Source organism: Oncorhynchus masou, chromosome 28 (assembly GCF_036934945.1).
Source record: "Oncorhynchus masou masou isolate Uvic2021 chromosome 28, UVic_Omas_1.1, whole genome shotgun sequence".
Lineage (NCBI taxonomy): Eukaryota > Metazoa > Chordata > Actinopteri > Salmoniformes > Salmonidae > Oncorhynchus > Oncorhynchus masou.
The window spans coordinates 76,273,894-76,287,631 of NC_088239.1; the positions used below are offsets into that span (position 1 = coordinate 76,273,894).

The 13,738-nt window shown below is 44.4% G+C and overlaps 1 protein-coding gene across 5 annotated transcripts in view; it reads right to left on the bottom strand.

Moving 5' to 3' along the window:
* dennd1a (DENN/MADD domain containing 1A) overlaps nt 1-13,738 on the bottom strand; it is a 153,878-nt gene that overhangs the window by 111,141 nt on the left and 28,999 nt on the right. For 4 of the 5 annotated variants that reach the window (XM_064943393.1, XM_064943390.1, XM_064943392.1 and 1 more), the window contains exon 3: nt 4,291-4,334. In XM_064943393.1, the coding sequence (XP_064799465.1) occupies nt 4,291-4,334 (44 nt within the window). Of the gene's footprint in view, nt 1-2,213; nt 2,305-4,290; nt 4,335-13,738 lie in introns of all 5 variants that reach the window. The other variant, XM_064943391.1, reaches the window with a different exon arrangement.

Sequence of the window (13,738 nt, forward strand, 5' to 3'; positions counted from 1 at the left end):
AACTCACTTTGCACATTTGAACCTCATGCCTTAACAACATACAATTCTTGGAACACTTCCTTTTCTCAGACAGCCGGGTTTTCTATGTTTTCATCTACTTGCTCGCTCTCTCACTCTCCCTACAATACCTCCCTCCCCTGCTCCAGATGCTTAACGGTTGCCTTCACCTACGTCGGTAACTGATGCCATATGTGCAGCCAGGTGTCCCCAGGAGCCGACGCCAAGCCACGCTAAGGTGAGCCGCAATTAAGAGATACACCCCAGACCGTCAGACAAGCACTGGGAAAACCACATCACAATTATCTCCCTTCAGGATGAAGGCACAATAAGCAGCCATATTTTTCCCACACAGGGGTAATGATGGGTTTACTAGTAGATGGGATTAAGCTGCACTCCACAAATCTGGCGTCAGGTAGAGGTTCAGCGAACGTTACCTCACCTGAAGGCTTAATGTGTAGGGAATAAGATGTAACACTGACCTGAGGTCAGGTCTTTGGGAAATGTAATCCTACACCACAAATCTAGCCTATTTCATGAGCTTGACACTTTGCCGGAGTTGGTGATATGGTGGTGAGTTAATTTTATCTACGCACACACATTTTTCTTCTTAAAGAGACGACTTAGCCTAATGTGGACATCTAATGCCTCTAGATAAGACCTTTTAATCACTATCGCCAGTTGTTGATAGATTATGTGCCAGTGTCATCAAGGTCTCCAGGTGAAGTTGTCATGGAGATCAGAGGTCATTATTGGTGGTTGGTTACTTCCCGCAGTTTGTGTGTTACAGATGTAGGATTTTAATTTGAGCCAGTTTGCTACAGCAGGAAAATAATCCAGCAGCAACAGGACATTATGAATTATTATGTGAAATATAATTAATGGACATTTTTGGAGAGGTTGAAACATTTTTCTTTAGGGCAAATTAAGTCTGGCATTTTAAAGTGGAAATTACAAACTTTAGAAGCCTTGTTAAAACATGAATGCACTACACGTTTGCATTTCCTGCTGTGCAGGAACATTTTCAGCAACAAAAGAGTGATCAAATGAAGATCCTACGTCTGTAGTGTGTGTGTGCAAATGTGAATATTCAACACCCCCGCTTTCTCTCCCTCCGTTTCCCTTTCTACTTCTTCTTTTGGTAGAAGGTCACCAAATTTGAATATTCCCTTGTTAAAAGCGCCTCGATTCTTCCCCCTATGCCGGAGAAGTTAAAATGGTCTAGCGGCACGCTACATCAAAGCCAGCCCAACTTCAAAAAACGATTTCTCTCCATTACGGGGAAAAAAGTACCTTGTCGCATTAAGTTAAGGAAAACAAGCAGCAGCTGCCTAATTTAAAGGATTCAAAGCTTATGTGTCAATGCGATGTGGCTGTGTCAGAGGATGGAGATGGAGATGGAGAAAACGAGTGAGAGAGAGGAGAGAAGAGACTCAGGGCGAAAGCTTTGTTTTAATTATGAGCGAGGGAGCGATTGGAGAGAGAGAGCGAAGATAGAAGCGAGGGAAATTCCGCTCGTTATTCCGTCACTTTGTATCAAACGGCTTATTTACATTTCCGATTACATTCCCCTGCGCAAACGGCGAGATCTATCAGCGGTAGAGAGAAAGGATGAACAAGATAATGACAAGCAACTATTCCTCCTCTTCAGAAACAAATACGCTTGTGTGTCTGAATAACAGTCCTGGGTAGTTTTTCCTACATCTTGTATAGGAGTATCCAAGTGCACAAACTGAACACAAATCAAATCAAATGACCGTTTGGTTAACATTAAACACAAGCCTTCAGATGATGCCCGATGAGTAAAACCCACGACCCACTATCTACGGCTGCCTCAGATATACCACATAGGGTTCTGGCTAAAAGAAGTGCCTTAGCGCTACACAGCTGATTCAAATCATCAAAGCTTGATGATGAGTTGGTTATTTGAATCAGCTGTGTAGTGCTAGAGCAAAAAAACTAAACGTGCACCCAGGGTGACCCAAGGAACTGAGTTTGGGAAACTCTGCACTACAGTATAAAGGGAATATAGGCTGCTGTTTCAGACCCTGTTGTCCTAGAGGCTCCAGCTGAGAGTTGACTGATGCCATACTGTTGCCAACTAGAGAGATGTAAGGCAGCTACTGGGTTGGCCATTGGGCAGGGTGCGGTGTGTTTGGGGGGAACATCATTAAGAACCCACAGATGAGAATGAGACTGGGACTGGTACCAGCTACCCTCTTTTGTTTCCAGCCATCTTTCATCTTCTCACTCTCTTTTTCACGCTCTTCTTCTCTCTTGGGCCTTGCTGCTCCATCATTCTGTGAACTACAAAGAGGGGGATGGGTGAAGGAGCGTGGCATCGCAGCTCAAGGGAAGCCAAAGGGTTGGCCATCATTATCAATTTTTCACTACCTATCATCTTTCCTCTCTATCCAATATTCTTAAACTCTACTTCTCGTTCTATTTTTCTTCCTCGCTCTTTCTCTTCATCTCAGTCTCTCTTTCCCTTTCTCGTTCCTAGAGCAACGAGCAACGTAGGCCCCGTAATTCGAGACAGATTCTTTACTGTATGGAACAAAGGTGGCCCGGGATGAAACATCCATTAGCAACAAAGGATGTGGCTTTTCTTCTGCATCAAATAATTGCACAAGAAGGAAACAGAACGAGAGAGAGAGAGAGACGGGCGGGGGGAGGTTGCTTTGCTTGGAATAAACAAGGCTACGTGATTAGTGTGTGTGTGTGTGTGTGTGTGTGTGTGTGTGTGTGTGTGTGTGTGTGTGTGTGTGTGTGTGTGTGTGTGTGTGTGTGTGTGTGTGTGTGTGTGTGTGTGTGTGTCTACATGCATGCAAGTGTGCGTTTGTGCATGCGTGTGTGTCCCGCTTGGTTAATAGAATGTTGTTGTTTTTTCGACTAACAGGGCAACCTGAATTCATGTTTGGCATTCTGTCTCTTTGAAGAGCATGCAGGACAATGAGTTCCAGTTGCTACCTCGGAGGATTCTATGGGCACGGCTCTATGGTAACACGCGTAGGATCCAGGTCAATACGCCATTGATTTAACATGACCCTGGATGCTTGAGAGATGAAAGGAGGAAGAAAAATTAGAGGAAACATGCACCCTCCTACTTCTAATCAAAAGTACCTTTTCACCGGCAACGCCATGTAGTCCTTTGTGTAATAAACAAACAACAAAATGTCTACAGAATAGTTTTGGTTTGTGGTTTTGTGTGAATATACACTGTGTATGCAGAGGAGGTGTCAGAGATATGCTAGCAATATCAAGGAAGCATATGGCTATGGTGACTGACGGCGCAATTAGTCAACGGAGAAGAGCTCGACACCCACTCTCTCATCGCTCTGCAAAGTCGCAAACGAATCCACAGAGCCAGGAGAGACGCCGCAAACAACAAAGACATCTTGTTGTCTGAAGAAAGACAAAGCGGGGGGATTCTCACTGCTCTCAAACAAATAAACCAAGAAAGCAACAAACCAAGAAAGTTCTCTTCTCTTTCAAAAAAGAAATTGCAATTTCTCAAATACAAAGAAAGTTTGTTTGTCAAGTTTGTATCAAGTTTCTGTAAAAAATAAATATAAAAACAACTCTGCATTCATATTATTTCTTTAGCCTTTTTCGAATCTTGGGAGCTACAATGAATTTCTGAAGTTGCATGTGTCTGCATTGCCCGGTACACAGACAATAGTAGTGTCCTTTATACTAGCGAAGACAGACACATCTACTATGTACACACACCTTTTACTATCCTTGTGGGGAACAAACTTTTTATTCCCATTCAAAATCCTATTTTCCCTAACCCTAATCCCAAACCCCTAATCATAAAACTAAACCCTATCTTTTAATCACAACCATAATTGTAAACCTAAAACTGCCTTTTCCCTTGTTGGGATCTGCGAAATGTCCACACTTGCCCGACTTTTCCTTGTTTTACTGTGGGGACTTCTGATTGCACGCACACACACGCACACACACACACACAGCGAGCGAGCGAGACGAGGTCAAACACACCAACCGGTCCCATCTCCCCCTTGCTCCCATAAAAAAGACCCCATAAATGGCAAGAGTTTAAAATAAAACGGGGCTGATACGCACCCACACAAAAAGAGAGAGAGCAAAGAGCAAGAGTCAAAATAGGCCACACCAGGAAAAAGAAAACTATCAAGATAAAGGGGGCTGAAAAAAGCTAAAGAAACAAATAAATAAATAGTGGTGAAGAAAGGGAGGGGGAGGGTGAGAGGAAGAGAGAAAAATGAGAGAGAGAGATAGAAAAGAGGAAGTTAATTATGCATTCCAAACCTGGTCGATGTAGTCCTCGGGGAATCGCCTCCGCACCTCCGGATCTGTAAATAATTGACAGATAATATTAATTGGCTTTGGATTAGTGAGCAGGCCGAGTAGAGCACATTAATATTTGATCAGAGGATGATAGGGACCCTGGCAGGGGATCGGAGGAGGGCAGCTGAGGCTGCCTGGCTGATTAGGGGCCAGAGAGGGAGGTGTTACTACCCCCTATCCCGCCTTCCCCCCACCACCACCAACCCATCCACCCTCTTCCTCCCTTTCTCCGGAAAAGGAGAGCTGAGAAAGAAAAAAAGGAAGTAAAGGAGTGTATTTGATGATCCACTTTTCTCAGTTGGGGGGAGATGGGGGTGTGGGGGGACTAAGCTGTCTTGCTTAACCTCCAACTGGAGTACATGTTGAAGTCTAACCTAAGGGATGAGAATGGGGGGAGGTCATTTTGTCCATCTAACATAACATAGCAGGTGTAAAAAGACCCATGAGCGGGACCCCATATTTGTTTTTCATGGTAAACGGAAGTTAGGCTGGAAATACTGTATCCCTGAAATCCGTAAACATCCGCTTTCTACCGACCCGCGGAAGGTGCTGTCCATCAAATGATTGCTAATTCTTGTATTTCAATTGATGGTTGTGATGTTTGTTTTGGCAGCTGCACAAGTGTAAAATCTGTCAAGGTCACTGAATCAAAGACAACAGTCCAAAACTCTCTCCCTAAAGGCTCAAACCAAAACCCTCACCCCTGAGGGGGCTGACTGGGTTCCATCTCTGTCTGCTGGACTAACCACAGCCAATAGACTTCCAGGCTACATTACTGGAAACATCAGGGATCTGCTAAGGACATTGAGGTCCCAGCATCCGCCAAAGCTAAAAATCCCTTACACCACCACTAATTCTTCCAATCCAGAGACACTTAATTCAAAGGAACGACCTTCCCAAACTCTCTGAAATATGGAGAGTTTGACTGTTTGGTACATTTAATAAGTATGTCATCCTAAAATATGTCGCTAGAATCAGTCACGACATCCTCTAAAGAAAATACCAGTAGGCAAACTAAAATAAGCCTCTACTATCCTTGTATTTGCTGACACATCAATGAAAGGCCCAAGCCTATGACACAGCTCTAAATGACATTACCATGATGTCCCTGCTTGACTGTCGCTACAACAAAGCAGAAGAGTCAGACTGTCAGAGGTAATTCCAACTCAGACGGACATCTACAATATCTGCCGGGATGCTGATGCGCGTCTGTGCACTTGGCTACCTGCCCGCCCTACCAGTCTAACCCGCCTGCCAGTCTGTCCATCTGCTCATCTGGGGTGGGGGGGGGCAGTCTGCCAGCTGCATGGGCATAGCTGCATCTCAGGTGTAAGTCCTGTGCATGGGTACGACATGGCTCCCCCTGGTCTGTGGCAGCTTTATAGGCAGGTAGATATGGACACTGAGCGGCACTCTCCAGGCTAACTGTCTGTAGCAGCTTTATAAGCAGGTAGATATGGACACTGTGCGGCACTCTCCAGGCTAACTGTTTGTAGCAGCTTTATAAGCAGGTAGATATGGACACTGAGCGGCACTCTCCAGGCTAACTGTCTGTAGCAGCTTTATAAGCAGGTAGATATGGACACTGAGCGGCACTCTCCAGGCTAACTGTTTGTAGCAGCTTTATAAGCAGGTAGATATGGACACTGAGCGGCACTCTCCAGGCTAACTGTTTGTAGCAGCTTTATAAGCAGGTAGATATGGACACTGAGCGGCACTCTCCAGGCTAACTGTCTGTAGCAGCTTTATAAGCAGGTAGATATGGACACTGTGCGGCACTCTCCAGGCTAACTGTTTGTAGCAGCTTTATAAGCAGGTAGATATGGACACTGAGCGGCACTCTCCAGGCTAACTGTCTGTAGCAGCTTTATAAGCAGGTAGATATGGACACTGTGCGGCACTCTCCAGGCTAACTGTTTGTAGCAGCTTTATAAGCAGGTAGATATGGACACTGAGCGGCACTCTCCAGGCTAACTGTCTGTAGCAGCTTTATAAGCAGGTAGATATGGACACTGAGCGGCACTCTCCAGGCTAACTGTCTGTAGCAGCTTTATAAGCAGGTAGATATGGGTCACTGAGCAGCACTCTCCAGGCTAACTGTCTGTAGCAGCTTTATAAGCAGGTAGATATGGACACTGAGCGGCACTCTCCAGGCTAACTGTCTGTAGCAGCTTTATAAGCAGGTAGATATGGACACGGAGCGGCACTCTCCAGGCTAACTGTCTGTAGCAGCTTTATAAACAGGTAGATATGAGTCACTGAGCAGCACTCTCCAGGCTAACTGTGTTGTTGATTAATGAGAGAGGGTTATAGCTGGGATGGCCAACAACAGGGCTGATGTGGTTGCTAATGCTAATTCTAAATGATGGATAGTCTTAGGTCGTGAAGAGCAGATAATGTCGCTGGTAATGAAAGGGCCAATGTGAGTGTTTGTCAGACAGTTGACAAATTCAATATACAAAATTATTAATTGAACACTAGCAAATGGTGCTTTCATCCTCACAACATTAGCATCACTGTATAATATTAGCTGTTTTTCCTGTAAACAAGAGTTCCTCCAGGTAGCGTTATAATTGTCAAAGTGAAACATACAACAAACTATGTATTTGACAAACAGTTCCGTGAAAACGCCATTGAAATAAAAGGCTTCATAAGACAGTACACTGAGGTACTGTTTCTCTGCTCACTGAACACGTCGCATCACCTCCGACAGAGCACCAAATAGGAGTGTGGGAGTTTTGTGCTTGGCTAATGACCATGACAACCTTTGGACCTTTTGCAGTGCCAAAATAGATGTGTTGTTTTCTTTTAGTCCACCACAAGCTGCCAGCCAGGTTAGCTCCAAGCCAATGAACGTGAGATACTGTATTTGTTTGATCGTACAATATTAACCACAACCTAATACAAAGAATAGAATTCACTACAACAGTGAACACTGATGCTGAACTAAGACAGCTTAGTTGGTTGTAATTTGTGAATTTCTCAGCAAGGGAGGTTTTTGCACACACACACACCAACACACAAAATGGATGATATCAACTGGAGGGGATGGCATGGTGAGCTGAGCTGAAGAAGAAAATGTGAGAGAAAAAGACAGAGAAAAAGAAGAGCGAGATGCGGAGAGAAATTGTCTCACTCGGTCACTTCACGGGCCATGGAGGCCAACGTTTCTGAGAGAGGACCTCCTTCTGAAGGGCTCTGCAGTAAAATAACACCACTGTTGAGTCACTGTAATCTCCTCTTATGCACTCTGGACATGCGTTGGTAGTACCCAACTCACTAACGACCATCAGGTCACTAATAGTGTGGTACTCAGGGCTCTACTGTCCCTCTAACAACTCTGACATCAATGTGAATGCAATCCAAAATTACATCAAATACTTATTATCAAAACAGTATCATGGACATAAAATAATGATTGTGCCATTATACAATTACATAGCCTAGTGCATATTACGCAAGGCAGAAAAACATTTAAAAAACTGATTTAAGATGTATTTGGTACATAATTGGTCTAGCCTAAACTCCAAAATGAAGCAGTGGGTGGCTGCAGGAACAGGGCTGGAGGGCCCAGGGCATACAGAATTTGGGCAGAATATCCCGGCGGGCAGCGCGAGGCTGCATGCTCCTCTAACAGTGGTTGATGCGTGGATTGAAAGTTAAATACATGTTTTTATAAGCACAGCTACTAAAAAGAGGAGGATCCCAGCTGCTACTATATATATTTCTCAGCTGTTCATATTAAGAATATGCTCTGCTATAAAACCAGCATGATTGAAACATTTACCAGTGGTAAAGCAGCCTCCATTTGCTATTGAAGTGCAAACTGATGACGTCTTTCTTCCCCTGCCCCTGTTCCTGCCCCTGTTCCTGCCCCTGTTCCTGCCCCTGTTCCTGCCCCTGTTCCTGCCCCTGTTCCTGTTCCTGCCCCTGTTCCTGCCCCTGTTCCTGCCCCTGTTCCTGCCCCTGTTCCTGCCCCTGTTCCTGCCCCTGTTCCTGCCCCTGTTCCTGCCTATTTAATAACGGACCATTCTAAATCAAAACTCATTTTACATATCAGTAAAGACAAGAGAGAATAATCTATTGAGAATAGTCTGATGGGTGAAAATATGACCACTTGATAAGAGAACTGCATATACAACCTGAGGCAAGGAAACGCAAGCTTTTTTTGCGACTTTCTCAAATCATCAATATCCTATAGTCCCATCATGCAGCTCATATATGTTTTGATTACCAAGACATTCTATGGTTTGTATCATTCGCTACTAAAGTTTCAAATAATTCAAAATCTAGCATATAGGACCTGTTTCAAATTAGCACATTTATACTCAACATAGCCACTTCATATGCACACTCGCTAAGTTTAATTATATTCTTCTTAATATAAAATCATATAATATAAAATAATGGCACGAGACTTATGAGCATATGTTTTCTGCTAAATGAACAAGCCTACAGCCTTTGGCATGGAGCAAAACCAGATAGATAACATACAGTAGGCCAACTCATATTCTGTTCATCTAAAATACATTTTCTTCATATATTTTTCTTAGACCTGCCTAAAATAAATAATGGATCTATTGTGATGGTGTATATTAAATTGATTTATTATACTTTTTTAAATGTAGATGTTGGAGGCCTGGAGATGCTAAACGTGTTTATGTTAATTAACGGTCAATTACCGTGAGACCGGCAGTCTTTTGCATGGCAATAACTGGCTAACAAAATGTAATGACCGCCACAGACCTCCTCACACACACACACACACACTTTATTGATGTAAGGATTTACTAAATTCCTCTTTCACAAAAGTCTGTTATGTCTCTTACAAATATCTGCTGTGACACTAGAACTCAACAACTTACCACATGAAAACAAAGTTTGAGGTCAACAGGTCAAATAAATCAAGAACAGGTGGTGGGAAAAATAAGTCAAATGAAGGTTACAGAGATAAAAAAAAAAAAATTATAAGAACGCTTTATTATATAGAAATGTTTTGCTCAGTGAGAAATGAATATCCAACTAGTCAGTGACAACGGTGTGTAGTTTAGAGTTTGTGACGGCAACTAGACTACTGGTCAAAAGTTTTAGAACACCTCATTAAAGAGTTTTTCTTAATGTTTATACAGATTTCTTTATGTGTTTAGCTTTGTCATGTCTCCCACCTGAAACAGGTGCAAACAGAAATAACACAACAGTTGTGCAACCACGATAATTCTGACTTTAATGATGTAGATAAAATGTGTGTGTGTGTATGAAAGACAGAGTTGTTCTTTATGATGAGAGGCCTATAATCTTATTACCTGATTTCACAGGATTTTAAAGTCAAACTGTTCTGTTTGATCAGAGTAGTTCTTTTTTGGGAGGAGGGGTCTCAAGAACTAATCCGAGTCCCTGACCCCTTTCAGCTTTTTTCCGGCTTAGAGGATGGGAACATGTAGCGCCGACGAATTACAAAGAATGGCAAGAAAGGCTTTCCTGCAAGACTCCAATTGTATTATGACTGAGACTTAAGGCAATGCCAAGAACATGATTGTGGGCATGTTTGAATACTTTAATACTTTCAAATGCATCCATTACTTCCTTGCTAGAATAACGTTGAAGAACTCTGGCCTAAAGGCTACAAGGAACTGACAAACCCTGGCCTAAAGGCTACAAGGGACTGACAAACTCTGGCCTAAAGGAAACAAGGGACTGACCAACTCTGACCTAAAGGCAACAAGGGACTGACAAACTCTGGCCTAAAGGCTACAAGGAACTGACAAACTCTGGCCTAAAGGCTACAAGGGACTGACAAACTCTGGCCTAAAGGCTACAAGGAACTGACAAACTCTGGCCTAAAGGCAACAAGGAACTGACAAACTCTGGCCTAAAGGCTACAAGGAACTGACAAACTCTGGCCTAAAGGCTACAAGGAACTGACAAACTCTGGCCTAAAGGCTACAAGGAACTGACAAACTCTGGCCTAAAGGCTACAAGGGACTGACAAACTCTGGCCTAAAGGCAACAAGGAACTGACAAACTCTGGCCTAAAGGCAACAAGGAACTGACAAACTCTGGCCTAAAGGCAACAAGGGACTGACAAACTCTGGCCTAAAGGCTACAAGGAACTGACAAACTCTGGCCTAAAGGCTACAAGGGACTGACAAACTCTGGCCTAAAGGCAACAAGGAACTGACAAACTCTGGCCTAAAGGCAACAAGGAACTGACAAACTCTGGCCTAAAGGCAACAAGGAACTGACAAACTCTGGCCTAAAGGCTACAAGGAACTGACAAACATCTAAAGTTTCAATCTGCATCTTCTTTGCTTAGGCACTTTTCTCATAATCACCTCCATAATAGCATTGTACGGGCACCTTCTCTACCTATGTCCCACAAGCTATGAGGACCACCATACTAACGTCAGAATCTGGCGAAAGGCAAAACCTCTACGGCCTCCACCCAAAAACACACAAAAAAATTAACTCTCCTCTCTTTCTTTCAGTATGATTTATGGCTCTACTCTGTGCATTCCCACCTCTCCTTTCCTAATCCTCAAAATAAAGAGATCTAGGGTTGGTTGGGGCTATAGCCTGTCTAGGGTTGGTTGGGGTTATAGCCTGTGCTGGGAGGAGGGAGGGGGTAGGGGGAGGATCTGTCCAATGATCAGGGCCTAGTCCCCCAGGGCTCTGGGAGCGGGGCACTCGGAGGCAGCCAGGCTGTGTTGACTCCACAAATTGAGTCAACAGAGAACTGCTGACCTTGCTCGCACACAGGTAACAATTCCCCAAACCCTCCTGCTGGAGCGCCACTTAAATCACTAGGTCTGTCTCGAGGAGGATAGAGGAGAGTGCAGGTATAGTACAGATAGGCTTTTCTATATTCTCTTTTTTTCTATATTATACTTTACTCTATTATATCTGTACTTTTGGAGGTTAGGTCGGATGAGATGGGGCAGGGCGAAATACTAAATAAATCCAGAGACAAAATAGCAAGACTAATACTGCTTGCACTTAACTAGCAGAAGTTAAAAACATTTGTACTTTTTTGAAATAAACTAAACAAGATATAAAATACCCACTTGGACTGAATTGTGTTTAAATGGTAGTTCCTATTACTGCAGGTGGCATGGCATGCATCTTCACCTGAGACACCAACTGTCTTCACAACTTCGCCTGAAATTTACCGGGCAAGAGTGACCAAGGATGCCAGAACAAAGCTTACACAAATGTAACTGGTGGACAAGCTAAGGATGGAAAACATCACAGACTGATGTTATTTACTGAGCCAAACATTTGAAACAAATAATATTTTTCCTTCAACAAATTTTTGAAGGTATTTCAAATACTCAATGAATGATCTTTCTCTCTCTCTCTCCACACTGCGGCTCGCAAATGACAGGAGGCAAAGAAATACTAAACGAAAACATATAATGGGCCCATTTATTTTTTCGAGTGGCATAAAACTTCCTGCCCCTCGTTGAGTGCTTCCTCTTGCGGTCCTCTGGGGGAGGGGGCGGGTTCAGCAGGGTGGTGTTGGGGGGGTGAATGGTGACGGATCCCCAGAGTGCTCCTTAGCGCCGCCGTGGGCTGCCCAACCCTGGCGACAGTTGCCAAGCGACAGGTCTCAACGAGGTGCAGCAGCGAGAGGTAGCAGCTGGCATGCCCTCTGAGGAGCCTTGAGTAGGGTTGGGGGTGAAGTGGGGGGAGATGTTGGAGAGGAACTCCCCTATAGTTTCAATGACCGTAGAGACTATACTACATAACACCACCTACCACCTCCCAAACACACCCTTGGAGGGAGGGAGGGAGGGAGGGAGGGGGAGGGAGGGAGGGAGGGAGGGAGGGAGGGAGGGAGGGAGGGAGGGAGGGAGGGAGGGAGGGAGGGAGGGAGGGAGGGGGAGGGAGGGAGGGAGGGAGGGAGGGAGGGAGGCTCGTCTTTCGGCTGGCCCAGCGGGAGAAGACAAACACAGGACCACGTCCATCCTGGCTCTCTCTCCCCTGCCATGAGGACGGCAGTCTGGCTCCCTGACGAGGGGAAGGGTGAGGTGAGGGGGGCCTCTGGGAAGCCAGAAGAGGGGTCTTGGGAGGGAAGGAGGTGGTATACCCTCTCGTCTCACCCCGTCATTACTCCTCAAAATACATCTGTGCAAAAAATCACAGCGGGGAAGGGTGTGTGTCTCTACGTCTGCAGAGAACACAAGACACCCGCGGTGGTTTCCCCCACACTTGGCCAGCCTCTAAAAACAATGACACAGACCTTGTGGCGATAATATGACCGAAAACACAGAATTTAAAAAAAACACAAGTTGGAATGTTTCAAAGGAACAACTGAGAGCCTGAAATAGGCGAGAAGCACCGACACGCTCGAGTTGATCCCGATCCTCCACCTAAAACTGATGTCATGGGCCTGATGTCATGGGCCTGATGTCATGGGCCTGATGTCATGGGCCTGATGTCATGGGCCTGATGTCATGGGCCTGATGTCATGGGCCTGATGTCATGGGCGTTCGCTCCCAGAGACTTTGCTTAATAATGCACCATGTTTTACTTTGGAAGAACGCCAGTGGTGGTGGAATGGTTGTTTGGATTATTTAGAAAAGAGGAGAATTACATTTAAAGATCCCTCACCTCTAATGAAACCGCCTTTTTTCTTTCAAGTGAGAACAGATGATGCCCAGTCAAGAGTGATTTAATGGTGCACAAATCCCTGAGCAAAACCAGTTTCGATACTCGAGTGAAGGAGGGCTTTACACTGAGAAGGCTTTGGGGTAGTAACTTTCAAAGACGTTGATAGTTGGCCAATGAGCATCAGTGGATGAGTTGTGCATTGGTTTGCACATATACACAGTTTCTGATATGCTTGCAGTACATGGTGTAAAGGGTGACAGCTTTCAGACAGTAGCTTTAGCAATTGATAAAGAGGCTTTGACCTGGGATAAATATATCATGTCTTTACTTCATGTGCACTTGAGCAGACCAGGAGAAAACAGGTCCTCCAGTTAGCTACTGTTTTTCTTCAATAACTAGGGTACGGGTAGGGCATCACTAAATGTATTATTAACATTTTGAAGGTGAGCCATTTCCTTGTGCTCTGCTGTGCAGCACACATCATGGTGTCATGTTGCCATCACTGCATAATTCACAAAAGGTTGGCTGGACCTCCTTGAATTCACGTAGATCACATAATTACTCTATTTTTGTATACAAAGCCCTGATCCACAAGCTTCCGACTTACCTAAATTTAAAATGTCAAGTTATCAAACCTGTTCACAGCGTTGGTTAACTCTGGAGACTCCTTGCTGTCTACAGAGTTAGGTAAATAACAGGGTTGGTTAACTCTGGAGACTCCTTGCTGTCTACAGAGTTAGGTAAATAACAGGGTTGGTTAACTCTGGAGACTCCTTGCTGTCTACAGAGTTAGGTAAAT